General features: G+C 35.0%; 3 protein-coding genes, 1 long non-coding RNA gene and 1 pseudogene across 6 annotated transcripts; 3 read left to right on the top strand and 2 right to left on the bottom strand.

Moving 5' to 3' along the window:
* Positions 1-1031: 1031 nt before the first annotated feature.
* Positions 1032-2135, top strand: LOC104774005 (uncharacterized). Its single transcript, XM_010498672.2, has one exon. The coding sequence runs from the start codon at positions 1032-1034 to the stop codon at positions 2133-2135; it is 1104 nt and encodes a 367-aa protein (XP_010496974.2).
* Positions 2136-3686: 1551 nt separating this feature from the next.
* On the bottom strand, positions 3687-5851 carry LOC104768569 (protein BCCIP homolog; annotated as a pseudogene). The gene is made up of 7 exons (XR_015593340.1): positions 5739-5851; positions 5326-5434; positions 4949-5222; positions 4500-4812; positions 4328-4409; positions 4171-4227; positions 3687-4067 (listed from the first exon to the last, which is right to left on the bottom strand). The product of XR_015593340.1 is annotated as a protein BCCIP homolog (transcript).
* Positions 5852-6019: 168 nt separating this feature from the next.
* LOC104768568 (uncharacterized) lies at positions 6020-7951 on the top strand. The gene is made up of 6 exons (XM_010492574.3): positions 6020-6152; positions 6315-6367; positions 6488-6720; positions 6879-6989; positions 7102-7242; positions 7334-7951. The coding sequence occupies exons 1-5, from the start codon at positions 6132-6134 to the stop codon at positions 7104-7106; spliced, it is 423 nt and encodes a 140-aa protein (XP_010490876.1). The 5' UTR covers positions 6020-6131; the 3' UTR covers positions 7107-7242; positions 7334-7951.
* A 332-nt stretch (positions 7952-8283) lies between these two features.
* On the bottom strand, positions 8284-9342 carry LOC147918381 (uncharacterized). The gene is made up of 2 exons (XR_015593882.1): positions 9164-9342; positions 8284-8794 (listed from the first exon to the last, which is right to left on the bottom strand). It is a non-coding gene; the product is annotated as an uncharacterized LOC147918381 (long non-coding RNA).
* A 614-nt stretch (positions 9343-9956) lies between these two features.
* On the top strand, positions 9957-13806 carry LOC104768566 (uncharacterized). 2 transcript variants are annotated; one of them, XM_087506387.1, is made up of 2 exons: positions 9957-10222; positions 12830-13806. In XM_087506387.1, the coding sequence occupies exons 1-2, from the start codon at positions 10096-10098 to the stop codon at positions 13567-13569; spliced, it is 867 nt and encodes a 288-aa protein (XP_087362513.1). In that variant the 5' UTR covers positions 9957-10095; the 3' UTR covers positions 13570-13806. The 2 variants fall into 2 exon arrangements, with proteins under 2 accessions (XP_087362513.1, XP_087362512.1); XM_087506386.1 differs by lacking the exon at positions 9957-10222 and adding an exon at positions 10942-12721.
* The last annotated feature ends 4246 nt before the right edge of the window (positions 13807-18052 follow it).

The following is an 18052-nucleotide window of genomic DNA, read 5'->3' as shown; positions in this document are numbered from 1 at the left end:
TAGGCCAAATGGTCAGCCTTGTTTTGATACAAAAGAGTTTGACTTATTGAGGAACATGATGCAAGCTGTTGATGAAGAACGGTATGATGAAGCCGGTATGAGTTTACACTATTTCTTTTGCAGTTTCATGTTATGTATATCACAGGTTTACCTTTTAACTTGTGTTTTAACATTGTGTTTTTGCACCCACCCATTAATTTAAGAAGTTGATGGATTTTTTTTTGTAGAGTGATCCGATGGCTGTCATGTATCTGAAGAAAAAGGATGGGAAGCTTGAGGAAGTTGTTCAGACATTAGTGTATGCCACCCCTCAACACCCAACTATTCTTTTCTCATGAGTATTGTTTGACCACTACAATACTGTCAACTTATATGACTTTTTTTTTTGTTTTTCAGTTTTCACGTGTATGATGTTGATACTAGATTTCATAATGTGCCTGTGAAGGTAATATTTTCACTGACAGTACAATCTAGTGACAGTACAATCTAGTTCAGGTCATCATATGTAGCTGTGTTGGTGTCACGTGAAGGGAAACAAGTTTGATGTGAAGTGAATGGAAGATGTTTGAATGTTATCACGGGTTGAATGTGTTGATGTTTTTACCCGTGAATGTCTTTGTTTGTAATGTGTGTCGGCTTTTCACTTTTGTTTTTGTTGTATGTCTTTTGCCCTTTGTAAGGGTTGTATGTCTTTTGCCCTTTGTAAGGGTTATATGTCTTTTGCAAGGACAGTCATGCTTCTCCAACCCGTGAATGTTGTATTTGGTTGTGTGTCTTTTGTAAGTCTATATATTGGACAAGTTTATCACAACTGCATTTGCTTCTCATCCGTTTCTTCTCTTCTGATTCTTCTCATCTATTTTCTCTTATTTTCACATGTTTTGTTACAAAATAACATCTTCAAAATAACATCTTCTTTTCTTTTTTTTACATCTCAACCTATTCTTCAAATCATATCAACAAAAAACCATTTCCAATACAAAATAAACTAAAAAATGTCTAATTGGAGTTCTGATCAAGAAATTGAAGAAATGGTAGAGGAGGAGGTTGATAGTATAGTGGAGGAGATCCAATACAACTACACTCACCCAGATGTACCACCAGCTCCAATAATCCGAAGAGTGCACATTGAGAGAGACCGCGAAGAAGGCCACACTCGGTTGTGGAATGATTATTTTAGTGATAATCCGACTTACACTAACGCTATGTTCCGTCGTCGCTTTAGAATGAACAAACCATTGTTCCTTCGTATTGTTACCGCTATTGAGAATGGAGTCCCATACTTCAGACAAAGGCGAGATGCTACTGGAAGGCTTGGTCTTTCTGCACTTCAAAAATGTACGTCAGCTATTCGTTTGATGGCTTACGGATATTCGGCAGATGCGGTGGATGAATATTTACGACTCGCTGAAACAACCTCCCACAAATGCCTTCTACATTTTGTTGAGGGAGTTATAAATCTGTTTGGCGATGAGTATCTCAGAAGACCTACAGCGGAAGACCTCCAACGATTACTGAATATTGGAGAACATCGCGGTTTCCCTGGAATGATAGGGAGCATAGATTGTATGCATTGGGAGTGGAAAAATTGTCCCACTGCATGGAAAGGACAATATACATGTGGATCTGGTAAACCGTCAATCGTACTAGAGGCTGTGGCATCACAAGATTTATGGATTTGGCACGCATTTTTTGGACCACCGGGTTCGTTAAATGATATCAATGTCTTGGACTACTCCCCGGTGTTTGATGATATCCTAGAGGGCCGAGCTCCGAGAGTTAGATACATTGTCAATGGACGGCAATACAAAATGGCGTACTACCTCACAAACGGTATCTATCCCAAATGGGCAACTTTCATCCAATCTATTACACTTCCACGTGGTCGAAAAGCAAAACTCTTTGCTCAATGGCAAGAAGGATGTCGTAAAGATGTAGAGCGTGCATTTGGAGTCTTGCAAGCTCGATTTGCAATTGTGAAGAATCCCGCACTTTTTTGGGATAAAGGAAAAATAGGAAAAATAATGAGAGCATCTATCATCCTGTATAACATGATAGTGGAAGACGAACGACATGACTACAATTTCTACGATCCAACGGAATCCCATCATGGATTTGGTGCAACTGCACAATAAATCTTATTCCATATTCTGTGTAATATGTTTAATATTTTCAATTTTATAAAATATGTTTACTATTCCGAATTTTGTAAAATATGTTTAATATTTTAAAATTTGTAAAATATTGTTTTCTATTTTATGTAATATAAAAAATTAAATAATTGTTTTATTATTTTTGATAATTAAAGTTTGATAATTAATAAACAAAAATTAAAAAAATTATGATTTAAATACTTGAGTAACCTTCTTTTGGGGTTCTCTAGTAATAGGGTGATTTTGTTTAAGTTCTCTTAGAGTTACTTTACTTAATTTATAATTATTTATATAATTAATTAATGTGAGAGTAACTATGGTGGGTTACTCCACTAATGATGGTCTAAACAACATAAAGTGGAGATGAAGTACATTTCGACATACATGTAGTAGACAAAGTCACAAAGTAAACTCAATCATATAGAGAAAAAAAAAGTAAATTCAAATATTTAAAAAAAGAAAGTAAATTCAATAAAATTTCTACGACTAAACATTGTATTGTTTACAACGTACAAGAAGTCAAGAACCTCCTATAGGGATTTTCGTTAAATTATTTTTCTTTTTGTTTAAGTTTGTTAGTACTTTTTTCCAATTTTTTGAGTGTTTTTGGATAGGACCAACGCGAGTTTATGTTATATAATAAATTTATTTTTTATTTTTATTTCAAAATCAATTGATAAGTGAATAGACTACAAAAAAATAAGTTATATGTTTATTTTATAAAATTTATCTTTGCGGAAGGGAGCTTCTTCTGCGATGCTTTTGTACTGCGAAAGCTGCAAAAAAACATGTGTCACTTTAACTTTTTTTGTTTTGTCTTGCAACCAAAGTAAAATATCACAAGAAAAATTGTCCTTTGAGAGAGTCCAATAGTTGAGGAAGAGAGTAGATAATAGCAATCACATATTTTCTGTTCACAGTCTTGATTCTGATTTACACAATCTAGCAGGAAAATTTCTGGTTGATAGATAGATTTGAGATCATTTTTGTCCAGTAAAACCTCGAATACTTTATAAATTAATAATCACTATAAATTAATAATTTTTTATGGTCAGTGTAATTTTTGACACAATTCGATAATATAATAAAATAGAATTTTTTTGAAAGACTTTTGTAAATATATGGTCCGTCAATATTATAAATTAATAATTATCTAACTTGTCAAATATATATGTATATTAGACACATTAATTTTTGTTAGAGTTTATTTACAATACTTTTACTTTTAATGTAGTCTTTGAATCATGATAATTGTTGTTTTTTTTGTAAATGATTCTAAAATTACGATTTATAATGATTAAAATTTTAAATTATAAATCTATTTTTTTGAAAACTTACCAAATTAGGAAAATTATATCGTTACCAGCATTATTAATTTACATAAGTTTTACTGTATATTCATATTGTTTTATATTTTTACCACTGTATTCCTCTAGCCGGCGTGATCCACCACCACACATACTTTTTGTCAACATTACTGTTTTCACTTTTGAAAATATCTCATTTGAGTTTCAAAAGGTACAAATACAAAAGTTTACACAAGCACGTGCGTTTTGTTTCTCCGAGATCTCTAAGAACTGATAATGTAGTAACTACAAAGAAAAGAACTGTACAAATGTGTATCTAATTATAAACCAAGTCTACCTTTATTTCTAATCCAAGTCTACAATTAAGAATCACATAGTCTCAGTTCCAGTACTATGCAGGGGAACAACAAAACCTTAGCACTATAATAATCTCATCAAAACTGGCGGAGATCGATAAACAACGTGAGCCGAAATCTTTAAGAAGAAGAAGATGTTCATTATTGTTCGTCAATGAGGGACTTCAACTTCTGTCTAAATTCAGGGATCTTTTGTGCATCCACTACCATCACTCCACCCATCAACTGATGATTCCCATCAACTGCTAGAACTGGCATTATAACCAAAGATTACAAACCAGAAACAACTGTATTCAAACTTATGTTGTGATTCCAGCAAAGCAAAGTATGTTGGCATTCAAGAGATGAACTTACCTCTTGAGATGTAACAAGCTGCGACTGCATAGGGAATGTGAAGGACCAAGAGCTAAGCTGAATACATTTCAAAGCAAATGTTTAGAGTATAACTTTTTTTTTTCTTTTCACAAGGGAAGTTGAGTAGGTAATGTGAAGGTAAGTTCCTCGAGAATACTTTGATCTTCAGGCCTAAGGAATCTTGTTTCCTCCTGTTCGTCTTCACTACAACAAGGTTTTCTCTGTTTGAGATGCTTCAACTATATAACCAAGAATCCACATCACATTGTTAAAACAAGAAAGAGGATTCAAAAACCGGAAAAGAATCTTATGGGAACACAAAAAAACACCTTGTAAATCTTAGTGACTTGAAGCAGAATGACCCTCGAAGCTCTTCAGTAGGCTATAAACCGAAACTTCAAACTGTTAAATTAATTTATCTTCAAAGAACCATACCTCGTCTTCAGTGGCCAGGGAGACTTCATCGAACAATCCATCATATAGTGGAGGAAGGAGTTGGGGTGGAAGATTCATCACTCTTTGAGATACCAGTAAACCAACATCTTTCTCCTTTTTCTCCAAGAGTAGTTCTAGATCACTCGCTATAAATTCTTCTCTGGACAAACTTTGAGAAGAAACTCTTTTAGCTCTCTAAAGCACTTACTGTCCTGAACGCAAAGAAGTTATACATATACAGTAGTTATAAAACCAAATGCGAACAAACACCTTTGAACATTCAATTCGATCATTAAGCATAGATAAAAGTAAAGTCACCTAACAAAGATGATTTTCACATGACTTGCCTTTGTATCTTGCCAAGTTAAGAGCAGTGACAAGAGCAAATAAAGCCTCATCCTCATTCAATATCAAATCCACAATCTCAGTCCTTGTCATCGAGATAGTTTTGTAGGAGAATCTTTGACTCCATCAAAAGTCTGCTTGGAACTCTACCTTCAATGATCAAACAGCAGAGTAACTTTCACTAAATCGCTTACCTGAGAGTCTTCTTCATCAGAAGATTCCAACAATTGTTTATCCTTCCCCTTTATAAGATAAATTAGGGAACTTTGCATCTACAAAAGTCAAGAATGAGACATACTCATCAAGTCACTAGCTTTGTATAATGTATAGAGAAAGTCTCAATCTTTAAGGTTACTACTAGTACTAAGTACTAACCAAAAGAAATATCCGGAGGAGGCAATTTACGTCTAGCCGTTGAAGCAAAAGACCGCAAGAGAACGCATAAACGGTGAAAACGCTAAAAGGTTGATACTTTGACAATCTTCTTCTCCCAATTCACCAACACCTATGCCCCATATTCTCTATGAACTGAGACCACAACCTTACTCCATAAACGAAAACAGTATGAAATAGCAAAACTTATTATTTGGATTAAGGTTGACGAGAATCTTACCGACGGTGGAGAGAGATGAAACACACCGGTAAGAGAATCGGCGGTGACTGGAGAGAGAGAGAGACGGAGATAAGAACCGGCTTCCCTCAGTTCATACAATTTAAAAAATTTCCTAAACCGAATGGTTCAATCGAGTCAATTCATACCGGTTTTTTCTTAATCCAACGTACCGTACTGGTCCGTTCCAACTATAAACCCACCAATCTCAGTTTCTTCCAAATCGAAGCCCAATTGGAACCCAGACCGACCCAATTGGATCCTATACTGAAAGAAACAGAGTAATCGCATCTTTGAGAAGTCCAGTGTATTTATTCAAAAATTAAATACACTGACTTGAGGAAGAAAACAAAAAAGGTTTGTTTAGGACTCAGTCTTGGGTAATAAATAAGAAGATTAGGGATTTAAGGGCTTATTGCAGGCCTGAAATAAATTAAAGGCCCAACCGTTTGTTCGTGACCAGAATGAATTAAGAGAATTAACAACGCCGCCAACAACAAGATCTTCAAACCTAAATCCCTAGATCTGGAAAAAAAAAAACCTTTCACCCGCTCTTGTCAACGTAATCACCATGGAAGAATCCGCCATCAAAGTAATCTTCTTCTTCTTCTTGCTCGCTTTTTTTTTTTTTTTTTTGATTAACCTCTGCTTCTCTCTATTAATTAATTAAGTAATGGTTTTCTTATCATGAAGTATTAAGACTTATGAGGTGAGTAGAAGAATTTCTGATTAGATCTTCTGTACCTTTATTTAGGGTGTGAAATTGCTGGATTTGAACGACAGTGTTGCAGACGCTCCAAAACCCGGGTAAAATTTATTTATTTTTTTTTTTTTGGGAAATTTTTGTGTTGATGATCCGATCCTGATCATAGTATTATTTATCTCCACACCTGCATGCAATCAAAATCAAAATTGTTGGACAATTAGCATTTTGACGACGATTTCCGTTGAGGGATATAGCACTTCGCTTCCAAAGTATTATGTCAAACTCGCGTTGGTAAAAAATTTCGCTTCATGTGGACAGATCATATCTTGTTATGTTCCCAGAGACTTTCCTAATGGACTCCAATCGTTAAGCCTGCAACCTTTCCGGCACAGCTCGATCTTAATCGTCCGATACCTGATGTTAGTAATCCCTCGACTTGGATTAAAAAATGCAGGTAATTTTTTTGATTAAATATTATCTCTTCTGTAATCGATTTTTTTTTTTTTTTTTGTAGGATGTACTACTATAATTCTTGTAGTATCTGTAACATGTATGTTTTCTAGCTAGCTAGCTAATTTGGTTATTTCTCTCCTTGAATTAATCAATATTTAGGGTCCTCGTTACCGGATATGACACTTCCCTTCCTGAGATTGATCTCAAGATGGCGCTCTGTCAACATTTCTCTTCATGTGGAGATATCTAGAGAATTCATCTTTTCACTAAGTTTGTGTCGCTTCTTTCTTCCTACAATTTTTTTTAGTTCTTTCCCAATGCAACTCTCAATATATAGTTATTGAATTCTAACAAAAGTCTCTGTCTCTGTCGAATTTTACAGTGTAGCTGACATTGACATTGAAGGAGAGGGATGTGTAGAAAAGGCCAAGGAACTAAGTGGATCTAACATGGGAGAAAGGACTCTTGTTGTTGTTGAACCTGCTGTGTACCGAAGAAGGGGGGGGCATCACCTATCGCCCAAGTACGTACATTTGCTCTTGCTTCTTAGATTCTTCTTGTTAACACATTAAAAACCTCTCATTAGTTTCGTTGTTTTTTCTTTATATTATTAGGTCGTTTACCTAATAAGAGGAAGAGGAAGAGTGAGAATGAGAATGAGAGTGAGAATGAGAGTGAGAGTGAGAATGAGAGTGAGAATGAGAATGAGAGTGAGAATGAGAGTGAGAATGAGAGTGAGAATGAGAATGAGAATGAGAGTGAGAGTGAGAGTGAGTGAGAGTGAGAGTGAGAGTGAGGAGAGGGAGAGGGAGAGTAGGGAGAGGGAGAGGGAGAGGGAGAGGGAGAGGGAGAGGGAGAGGGAGAGGGAGAAGGAGAAGGAGAAGGAGAAGGAGAAGGAGAAGGAGAAGGAGAAGAAGAAGAAGGAGCTGAAGTATTTGATGAGGAAGAAGTCGGAGATGAAAAGGAGGTGGGATAATAAGACGGCTCTCCCTTAGGACTTGGAAAATGCTCAATAATCGCTTTAATCATCACCGATGCATGTATGATATGCCTTTCTCTGGATGTTAAAAATAATTATACTATGCTCACTAATCGTTATCTGCTTTCGCTATTACAATGCTACCTTTGCTTTCTAATTTTTGTTACTTAAAAAACGAGAAACATGTTAACGCAACATGTTATTAACTGTGTATTAGAGGATTCTAACAACGTTATTAATCATAAGTTTAACATCTAAGGTGTTTATTTGCGTTCTTGAATTGTATCTTAAATGAAAAATACTTAGGTTCACTTTTGATGTGAATCTTTGTGTTCAGCACCTCCCCTCTCAACTAATCAATATGTTTTATCTAGTACTAAGTTAATATCCGTGCTACGCTGCGGTTTGTTTTTCGGAAAATTTTCATTTTATATTTGTTTTATCTCTAAAATCATAATTTAATTAAAATTGTTTGTTCTTGTAGATAAATAAGCAAATATAAAAATTATATTATTGCTTGAAGTTGTTTTTGTTTCTCTTTAATTGTTTTTGTTAATGTTTTGCATACCTTGAACACACGTTACGAAAACAAAATGAAAATATATAAATAAAAAAAGATGGACCAGACTTTGTTATGAGATATTTGAATGAATATGGACCAAGCTTAGTTACTTTACTTATAACTCTAAATTATACTAGAACACATGGTGTTACAGTAATTTTTATTTCTCACTTTTCGTTACCACAGTTACTTTCCTTTCTTCTTATTGCCTCTTTTCTTTTTGTCTTCTACTCTCTTTGCCTCCTCCAATTTCTCTCAGATCTTGGTCTTATCGTAATAGGTAATCTTCTTATCTCTGTCGTTAGTTCTTCAAGAACAAAAATGTAGCAAATGCTATCAAGAACACTACTCTTGAAATACACTACAATTGATTTGAAGACTCTCTCCTCTAGCTTATGTTTCCCCTCTGCGAGTGTCCTTGGACTTCCACCACCAATTTGTTCTCCAAATTTGCCAAGATTTTTATATTCAGTTCACACATCTTCTCTTTCTTTCTGTTTCTTCATCTTTTGCATGTCATATAGTTTTGTTTTACTAAAATCAGAGAACCAGAACAATGGAGTTAGACTCCCAATTTTTTTTTTTTTGGTAGAACAGATGGAGTTAGACTCCCAATTTTATTAATGAATTAAAGCTTAAATACAAACATGTCTCGAAATCGGCAAGCCCAACAGAATCCTGCAGCACAAGTGCCGCAACACTCGAAGGACTAGAATCAAACAAATGCAATCCTAGCTGTAAAGAAAACGCAGATCGACTATACATTGAACTTACAACTATTAGTTATCTTTTTTTATCATCCAGGGAAAGGACATATCATAAATGCATGGGTGGTGATGATGAAGGCAGATATTGAGCTTAATTACTTTTAACATTCAGACAAAAACAAAGGGTAATACTTACATATAAAACCACCAAAGAGGTGGTTCGTCTTCTCCTAAAAAGTGAGGTAAGCCATCTCAAGATTCTCCATCTCTTCCCTCGTCTTCCTTTCCATCTCAGTCTCCCTCTTCCTATTAACAAACCCTCTTGCTGAAAAAGGGCTTTTGAATTTTGGGGTTAATAATAATCTTAATCCTATTATTCTGATTTGGGACAAACAGTTGGGTCTTAAGTTAAGTCCATATAGTTCTAAACATCTCTTATTCAACAAAAGAGGGTTTGTGATTAATGAATGAACATAAAAAGACTCAATTTATTAATTGTTTTTTTTTTCTTTTTCTTTTCCCAACGTCTATCTAAATCAAAATAATGAAGTGTAATGTCCCATATTGTATATTGACCAATGTCAATTAAAAATCAATGCGAGAGTGAGAAATAATTTAATGGTGAGAAATCAATCTACCCAGACGTTTTAGACAAAAATCAATGGTGAGAAATCAAGCTAAACAGCATCACCCAGACGTTATTTAAAACAAACATTACTATATATATAAAAATACTAGTATCTTCTAAGGAAATAAACATTTATTTTCAATTTTTTCACCTGAATATATATATATATATATTCAAAATAAGGAATTAAAAAAGGGAATATTTTGAGGAGACCGAAGGTGTTTTCTTCTTTCATGTTTGTTTACTACTACTAATATAAAATCAATGTTGGGATTTTTATTTTATCCATTCTTCATCTTCTATAAATCCTTTGTTTCGGTGATCTGAAAGAAACATATTTTTCTGAAATTTCTTCGAAGTTTTTGTCCTCCTCTTTCAATCTCGTTGAATTTTTAGGGATTTGGGTTTCATTAAAGCATCCTGATTTGGAAGGTGTGTTTGTTACTTTCCTTTTGTCTTCTTCGTAAAAAAAAAAATCCAATCTTTGTTGTCTGGTCATTATGGGTAGGACTAGTAATTGGAGAAGACAAAAACCCAGATACAACAACAATTCTAATCATAATTATATTCATCAACGAGGGACGACGACCATGACGACGACTCTATCTTCATCTAAGCCACCTCTTGGTATGACTCTCTCTCTCTCTCTCTCTCTCTCTCTGTTTTTCTTTTTTCATAAATTGATTGATTGTGTTCTTTAATCATGTAATCTCATTAACGAAACTGGGGTTTCCTCGGGTTCTGTGCCTGGCTGTGTTCTTGATTAGGGTTTTGTGTTTGTTCATCAATTCCGTTTCTAAGCTCTTTCATGTACTTACAGAATCCGTATTAATACACCTCTAGTGTACCAGTTATCGTCTGACAAGGTTATCGAGTATCTCAAGGTGGCCGTGGAGAAGATACTGCGAAATCAAGTCTATGGGGTCAACAACGACTCGATTCCTTCCACCTGGGTTTTCGAGTCCGGTGTCAGGTTCGTAGCAGCAAGTCACGGTCTCTCCGGCTGTTGGCTCGGGGCTTTTACCAGCTCCACCGTGGGAGTCACAGTTGCGTCCAGAGTCGTGGTGTGGGGAACAGAAGGAGTGCAACAATCGTAGCGTCGTCTGGGTTACAGAGATGAAGAAACCCAATGATTCTGAGGTTGAAGAATCTCAACAAAACTCGAAAATTCCTGTGAGTGATTTGGTCGAACAGGTGGTGGATATACATTACAGAAGGTCTCTTCGGAAAAATATTGTGATTTAGGGGGGCTTTCAAACCTCTTTATTCCAGTCTCCAGACAACATCAGTCTCATAAATGGATTGCGGTGAAGCAACGGTTGTTCCATCGAGCTCGATTTAAAATTTGAGGAAGGAAGGAAGGTAGAATCGAGTGTGATAACACTTTTTGGAGTCGACGGTACAAATCCAGAAATCCGATCAAGGCAAAAAAAAAATAGACTCACTCAAGGATCACTGAGAACAGGTAAAACATTCACTGTTTGGGATGTTGAGTATGTTTTGTTTGTTATCTTCTGAGAAAATGGAGAATCGGACGGCTATCATTGAACAAACTGGTAAGCGTAGGAATTGGAAGATGATTGATATAGGCTGGACTTTCCAGTTGGTTTCTTTTGCGATAACTTCTTGGGGTCAGAACACTTCAGCTGCTAGTGAGCGGAATTATGATGCCATCATGTTTTGTAAAACTATCTTAGATGTTAATCAAAATTCCGATGGAAGCTAGTGAGTTCAAGGAACAAAATACAACTACTCTATCTTGGATTAGGAGTGTATGGGAGCTCAATGGAACTTGTTGGTGAGACTTTACAGTAGCAATGGGATGATGATGTTGCTGCGAGTTTCTCAATGGTTTAGTGGCGCTTGGGACACAGGTGGGACTTGGTTTGGCAAAGCACAGTGGGAATGGTCATTGAGAGAGTTCACAGAACTGGTAAGGTTTTGAATCCTAGAATGTTTAAGTTGTGGGTCTCAAATTTGGGTATAGGTATTATTAAGGCGTTGCCACTGTTTAAGAAGCTTGATGGGCGTACAAGAGGAAGGATTAAGATTACGACAAGAAAACAACTTTCTGATAATTCTATGGCCAATCTAGTTTGGGAACATGATGGAGTAGGATATGAGCATGATTTTACTTGGTTAGAGAAGAGTAGTATACAGATTGAACTGGGAATTGCTGAGTTTTGGGGATGCAAAACATTTGGTATGGAGTTTCTAGTGTCAAGCCAGAAGATACAGCCAAGTCATTACATGTTCGTCAATGAACCCAAGGAGAAGACACAAAAGCTAGATAGTGAGTGTAAGTGGGTACAAAACAAACAGCGCTTGTCACTTCATCTTGAGGACAAGACGGATCTTTCAGGGGCGAGTAGTAGTAGGTGTAGATGGTTGGTATTTGATAGAGGAAAGAAGGAGCTTAGAATCATGGAGGATGACGGTACTAAAGCAAAAGCAGAATCACCACAAGGAAATAGACTGAAGTTGTATGACATTATTGCAGGAGAAGAAGTGGTGTTATGGGAGATTCCGGGTGTGGAAATAGTCGTGGAGTTCTGGCTGTTTGGGTTGATGGCAATTGTCAATGCAGTAACAAAGTGGAAGCATTACGGGATTCATAAAGAGTTGGGACCAATACTTAGTCAATGGAAGCATGATAGATCTCCTTTCATTCCAAAGTTACTAGATGACAAAAGAAAAAGTGTCTACATGCCAAAGCATCTGTTTGAGCGTTACCTTAGTATTAAAGATGTTGGGTATCCAGTGGAGTTTGACAAGCTCACCTTAAATCATTTTGAGAACTTTTTTGTTAGAAACTTCGCTTTTGGAGTGTCTCATTCACCAAGGCCACCAGAACTGATTATCTGCTTAGTAGGATCATTGTTGTGGACTCCAACAGAAGTGAGGTCTCAAGATGGATATAGTGAGAACAACAAGGTGGAACAGATGCTGAGAGAATTGAACCAGACTGAAATCTATCTTCTCTCTAATCCTCTATCTTCTCTTCCCTTAATCAATTCTGGTTACTTTGGTTAGGGTCTAACCTAACATCGTGCCCACGGTAAACGCTGGGTAGCCAAGTGCCGAGCGGATAGCCAAGTGACAGAAGTTTTGAGAATTCAAGAGAAGGTTTGTAGTAATTGATTTCATCTTTGTTAGGTTTGTGAATTCCTAATTCTTGCATGTACTATGATTTGATTTGGTTTCTAACTCTCATATTCTTATGTTTTCTTGCAGGTAATAATTGCAAACTCTCTGTTCCGGCGTGGGAGAAAGATTTCTGTGCTGTGATTGGTTCTGTTCCGTGGTGGAAAGTTTTAGAGGCGAAGCGGTTTATGCACTTATACGATAGAGTTGTCCAATGGGATGACTCAGCTGGTGAAGAAGCATTCAATAACGCTAAATCTCGTTTCTATGCTGAGATTAGTGGTTTTACTTGTGACTTATATTTGCCTGATCCTGATGTCTACATTGATGATGTTGATTGGGATGCTGAAGTTGACGCTGAGCTGATTCTTGACCTTGAACGTGGTCCAGATCCTATAACAGTAGATGAAGAAGAGCATGTTGTGATTCTCGATGGTTTGGTCTTGTCTGGACAGTGTGGTGGGCTCGGTTGGGGAACTGGTTGGGGAGATGCTGAAGGGATTAATGAGGATAATGTTGGAATTGGTAAACCTGAAAACTCATGGGATGATCAGAAGTGTGATGGATGGAATGATGATTCTTGGGGGATAAAGGAGAACACCAACAACAACAGCTTCAAAACCAAATCTTGGGATCAAAAGAACAACAACAACAGCTTTAACCAGAATAGTAGGGATCAAGGAAGAGAGAGCAGAGGGTGGAGAAAGAGAGGAGAAGTGCGATATGGAGGTGATCGAGTTGAGGATTGTCGATGGAGGAATGGGAGAGGGAGAAGCAGAGGCGGGTTTCAACAACATTCAAGTGGTTGGGGTTGGACTGAATCTTTCTAATATCAGACAGAGCGTCTCTGTTTGATGAACATTTTTTTGAGGAAAGAGCCATAGTATTAGGTTAACTATATATAATGATAGTGTTGTGTGTGTGTGTGTGTGTGTGTGTGTGTGTAGGAGTTAAAAATCATATCGATGGCTCAAATTTTTATGTCTAAATGTTTTTGAGGATCTTATCACTACTACAAGCGTTTGGCTGATTTTGGAATGTGATTTGATTGAATCTCAGTATTGAAATTTACAGCTTGTTAATTAATAGGGTTCAGTTCTTGAATATATGTATATACAAAACGCTTGGAGGGTAATGATCGGGAACATGTACAAGTACAACTAGTTTCTTTCATGCCTCTGGTTGGCAAGTTTCATTGTTTTGCTATATTCTTTAACCTTTGGAAGGAGAGAAGCTTCGAAAATTTCTCCAAAGAATGTCTCTCGTACATTTTAAGAGATCTTGAGGAAATTGACCTGAAAGCACCATTGGATACCATGAAACTTTCAACAAAGAAGACATGATTTAAGCTGAAAACACACATAATATGTGAACTTGAACACAATACGACGGATCCAAGAAACAATAATTCTAGAAATTTAGCTTAACAGAATTTAATAAAATGCTAGTTTAAAAAAAACGAAGAAATTTGTGGAGACTGAGAAGATCTTGTCTGTGAAAAGATGAAAAATCTTGTGAAAATGTCGTCCTCCACCATTAGAGCAAGACTGAGAAGATCAATGTTGTGGGTTATATAGAAAATATTTTCTCTCTCTTTCCCCTTACAGAAGAAATAGAAAGTGCAAGTAGTTTTTTTGTTTGTTTGATGACAAGAGAGTGCAAGTCTATGATGTGGAGATATAAATAGGGGCAGTATGCGATATTGGTGACCTGAAGAGACAAGACAACTAGGCTATATCTACATTCAAAGTGTGATAATGGATTATTAAAAGATGATAAGTGTTAAAATTACTAATACAGTTTATTTTAAACTTACTATTACGAGTTACCAATACCCTTGTAGCTTAGTGTACATGTGTCGATCATATTTATGATCTTTACTGTCTTTCCTTTTGTAAACGTTTCGCCTCTCTTTAAGTACGAATCACATAATTCTCTAGTGCTCTTTTTTTTTTTCACCAACTTTTTCAGACGCTACCAGCTTCCAAATTAGTAATCGAATGCGACGAAAAACTTGATAATGTATAGTGCTTGCTAATAAGAGCCATCAATACTATCCAAGTAGCTGACTGCTACTGCTATGCTATGATTAGCCACTTTGAAAGAAAAATCTTATTATATTTTGTAGAAAAGTTGAAAACTTAAAAACTTATATAGTATTTTTTTTTAAATGCAAGTTTATATTCGTAAAAGTTAGAGACAAACATTGGAAATTGGATTAGATGATATATGAGCTGAAAAGCAATTGTGGAGTCTATTCAACTTGAGCCACTTATTGAAAGATGATTCCATTTATCTTTCTCTTATTGGTTTTAAGTTGTTCCGTTTCAAACATTTCCAACCCATCTCTATTTCTTCTTCTATAATAGACAAACTATTTAAGAAATGTGAGTTTTACTCCAACCCCTCTCTATTTTCACCTCTAAAATAGAGATTGCTATTTTTTCTCTACTTATAAAAGGACTCTATTTTTTTTCTATAAAGGTTCCTCTATAAATACACGAAAAAATAACAATCTCTATTTAAAAGGTAACAATAGAAGTAGATTGGAGTAAAATTCACCTCTGTTATAGAGAAAAAATAAAGAAAACTATTAGAGATGGTCTTAGTGCACCTCCAATGGTATTCTATATCTTACTCCAAACTCTATATTTGGAGTAAAATCATTTTGAATGGTAATGGTACTCTATACTTTACTCTAGAAATAGAGAAATGAATAATGTTACTCCAAACTCTATTTTTAACCATGTTGCATGGAAACTCTTTTTGAGGTCCATTTTCTGTTTCCGAAATTCCCGTTTCCGAAATGTTTCGGAAACGGAAACTTGTGGAAACTCGAAAACAAGACACAAAAACACGATTCCTATAAATTTCTATTTGGAAACACGATGGAAACTCCATTTCCGTTTTGGAAACATAATGAAAACTTTTTTTTTTAGTTTAAAACTTAATAAATATATAATTTGAAAATATAAAACTTCATTATAAGTATAAATATATAATTTTTTAGTGTTTTAATTCACCTGTTTATTATTTATATTTTTAAGTTTTGTTGTTTGAAGCTTTTTGATATGTTATTATGTTTGATGTTTTATTATATATATAGATAAATATGTAAATATATATGTGTATATGTATATATACATACGGTTCCAAAAAGTTTCCATTTCCTAATTTTAGAAAAAATTTGTTCCATGTTTCCAAAAAGTTTCGCTTCCGCGTATCCGTTTCCGTTTCCATGCAATCTAAATTTTTAGAGTAGAGCTTTTTTTATTTACAAAGTAATCCCTCAATTGTTATATCCTATTATTTTATACCTAAACAAAAGTTATGTAATAAAAGTTACACTTATATAATTTTATATTAAAAAGAAATCTATTAGATTGATTTAAAATACAACAATAATATATATTTAATTTAGAAAATATGATAACATAACAAACGATAAATATAAAATACATAACTAGTGCCACAAGTTTAATTTCAATAATATTTTAATTTTATTGATTTTTTCTTAAAAGAAAATAAGTTGGCATATTTTGTAGATTTTGAAACTAAAGAATTATCTTAAATAAGAACAAAATTACATAATAAACTTAAAATATTTATTTTAAAGTAAAAAATAGAGTAACTACTGGAATAAACATCTACTTTGTTTTTAAAGATCTCTTTATTTGGAGTAAACTATAGAAGTAACCATTAAAGATCGTCTTATGATCTAAACGTAATTGTCACATTATGATATATAGTATAAAGGTGAATTATTGATCTATTAGTCCGTCCCACTCATAAAATCCATAGTTTATTTGGTCAAAAAAAAATAATCACATTAATAATCATTTTGTGGTAATGTATGAAAAATCACAGGGAGTTATTGATCTCTAGCCTTGTCATATAATTGATCAATATATAATGTTATATATATATCATATCAAGAAGATATCTGTATTCAGTTAAAAGATACAATTTGAGAGGATCTATCTATCTCAAAACTATAATTTAAGAAGTCCTTAAAAAACGTTTTGTTTATAAGCAGAGCAAGAAACAGAGGAATTCTGAGAGAACTTTTCAAGTCACCTATGATCTTAAAATATATGGAATGCTTTTTTTCAACTCAAAAGAACTTTGGAAAAATGTAGCAACTAAAACCAATATTCCTCTACCTTGAAATCTTCCAGCCTTATCCCATCATCACAATTCACACGCAACAATTGATCCCACAAAACCTAACAAGAACTGTAAAAGCATTCGACCAACCAAGGCAAAGTTTTACTCTTTATGCAAGCCAAGACCCGGTCTTTGAACCTCCGGTTGTGCTTCCTCATAATCGCGTGCAGAGCGTATTGATTCCTCAAAGTCAGTCGAGTCACTCGCCACAGGAAGGAAGCTTCCAATGTCGTCTTTAGCACCAAACCCTCCAGCTCTAATCACATTTTCTGCTGATACAGAAGCTTCCATGTTCACATCACCACGTGGCTGATCCCTACTATCTTGACTCGTCGTATCATTCTGATTAGTAAGTACACCGTGACTTTGCTTGTCTTCGGTCTTGGATCCTCCCGGAGATATTATCCTCGGCTCCTTTACATTTCCTGCACCTATCAACCGGTAATAAACGAGAAATTGTAACTAACTGAATAGTCTTAACACATACGCGAAGTACGGACTTGTTACGACCAATCAAAACCCAATTAAAACATATTCATCTACAAAGAAAGTAATGATTCAAGATTCTAAAAGAGATGGGTAAACTAACTTGTGATGTACATATAACATATAGCAAGGCTTTCTTCCTCTTATCTAAGCATTACAACAAGACTTGAGATGATATGCAGAGAATAGAGTAAAAGGGAGAAGCCAAAGAAGAGACTAAAGTTGTACCATTTGAGACATCTGACGCCGCAATTTGATCCATTTGATTCTCCGAGAATCTAGGAACTATCACAAAATAAATAAAATCAAACATGATTTTAACTTTTAAGAGTAGGACTACATATAAGTCATATGTTGATATGATATGACCAAACAAAATATAAAATATACAGATCAAGCAAAGATGTTTGTAGATTGGAGATACCAAACAGAGTTTGTTCTTCAGGAGGTTATAGATCGGTGGTTGATCAACCAGGACCTTAGTGTTCTTGTAGAGTCTCTGGTGAATCAACAGACCTTAGTTTTTGGAAGACTCTAGTGTTCTTGACATCTTGTAGAGACTCTGCTAAGAGCTTCATTTTAGCAATGTTTGTTTTTCGTATTTTTTACAATCTGTATATACGAGTTACAAGTTAATATACGAGATTTTTGGTTTGGTGT

The sequence above is a fragment of the Camelina sativa genome, chromosome 20 (assembly GCF_030686135.1).
Source record: "Camelina sativa cultivar CO46 ecotype springtype chromosome 20, ASM3068613v1".
Classification (NCBI taxonomy): Eukaryota; Viridiplantae; Streptophyta; class Magnoliopsida; order Brassicales; family Brassicaceae; genus Camelina; species Camelina sativa.
Note: the sequence above shows the minus strand (reverse complement) of the source record. Positions and strands in the feature narration are given on the sequence as shown.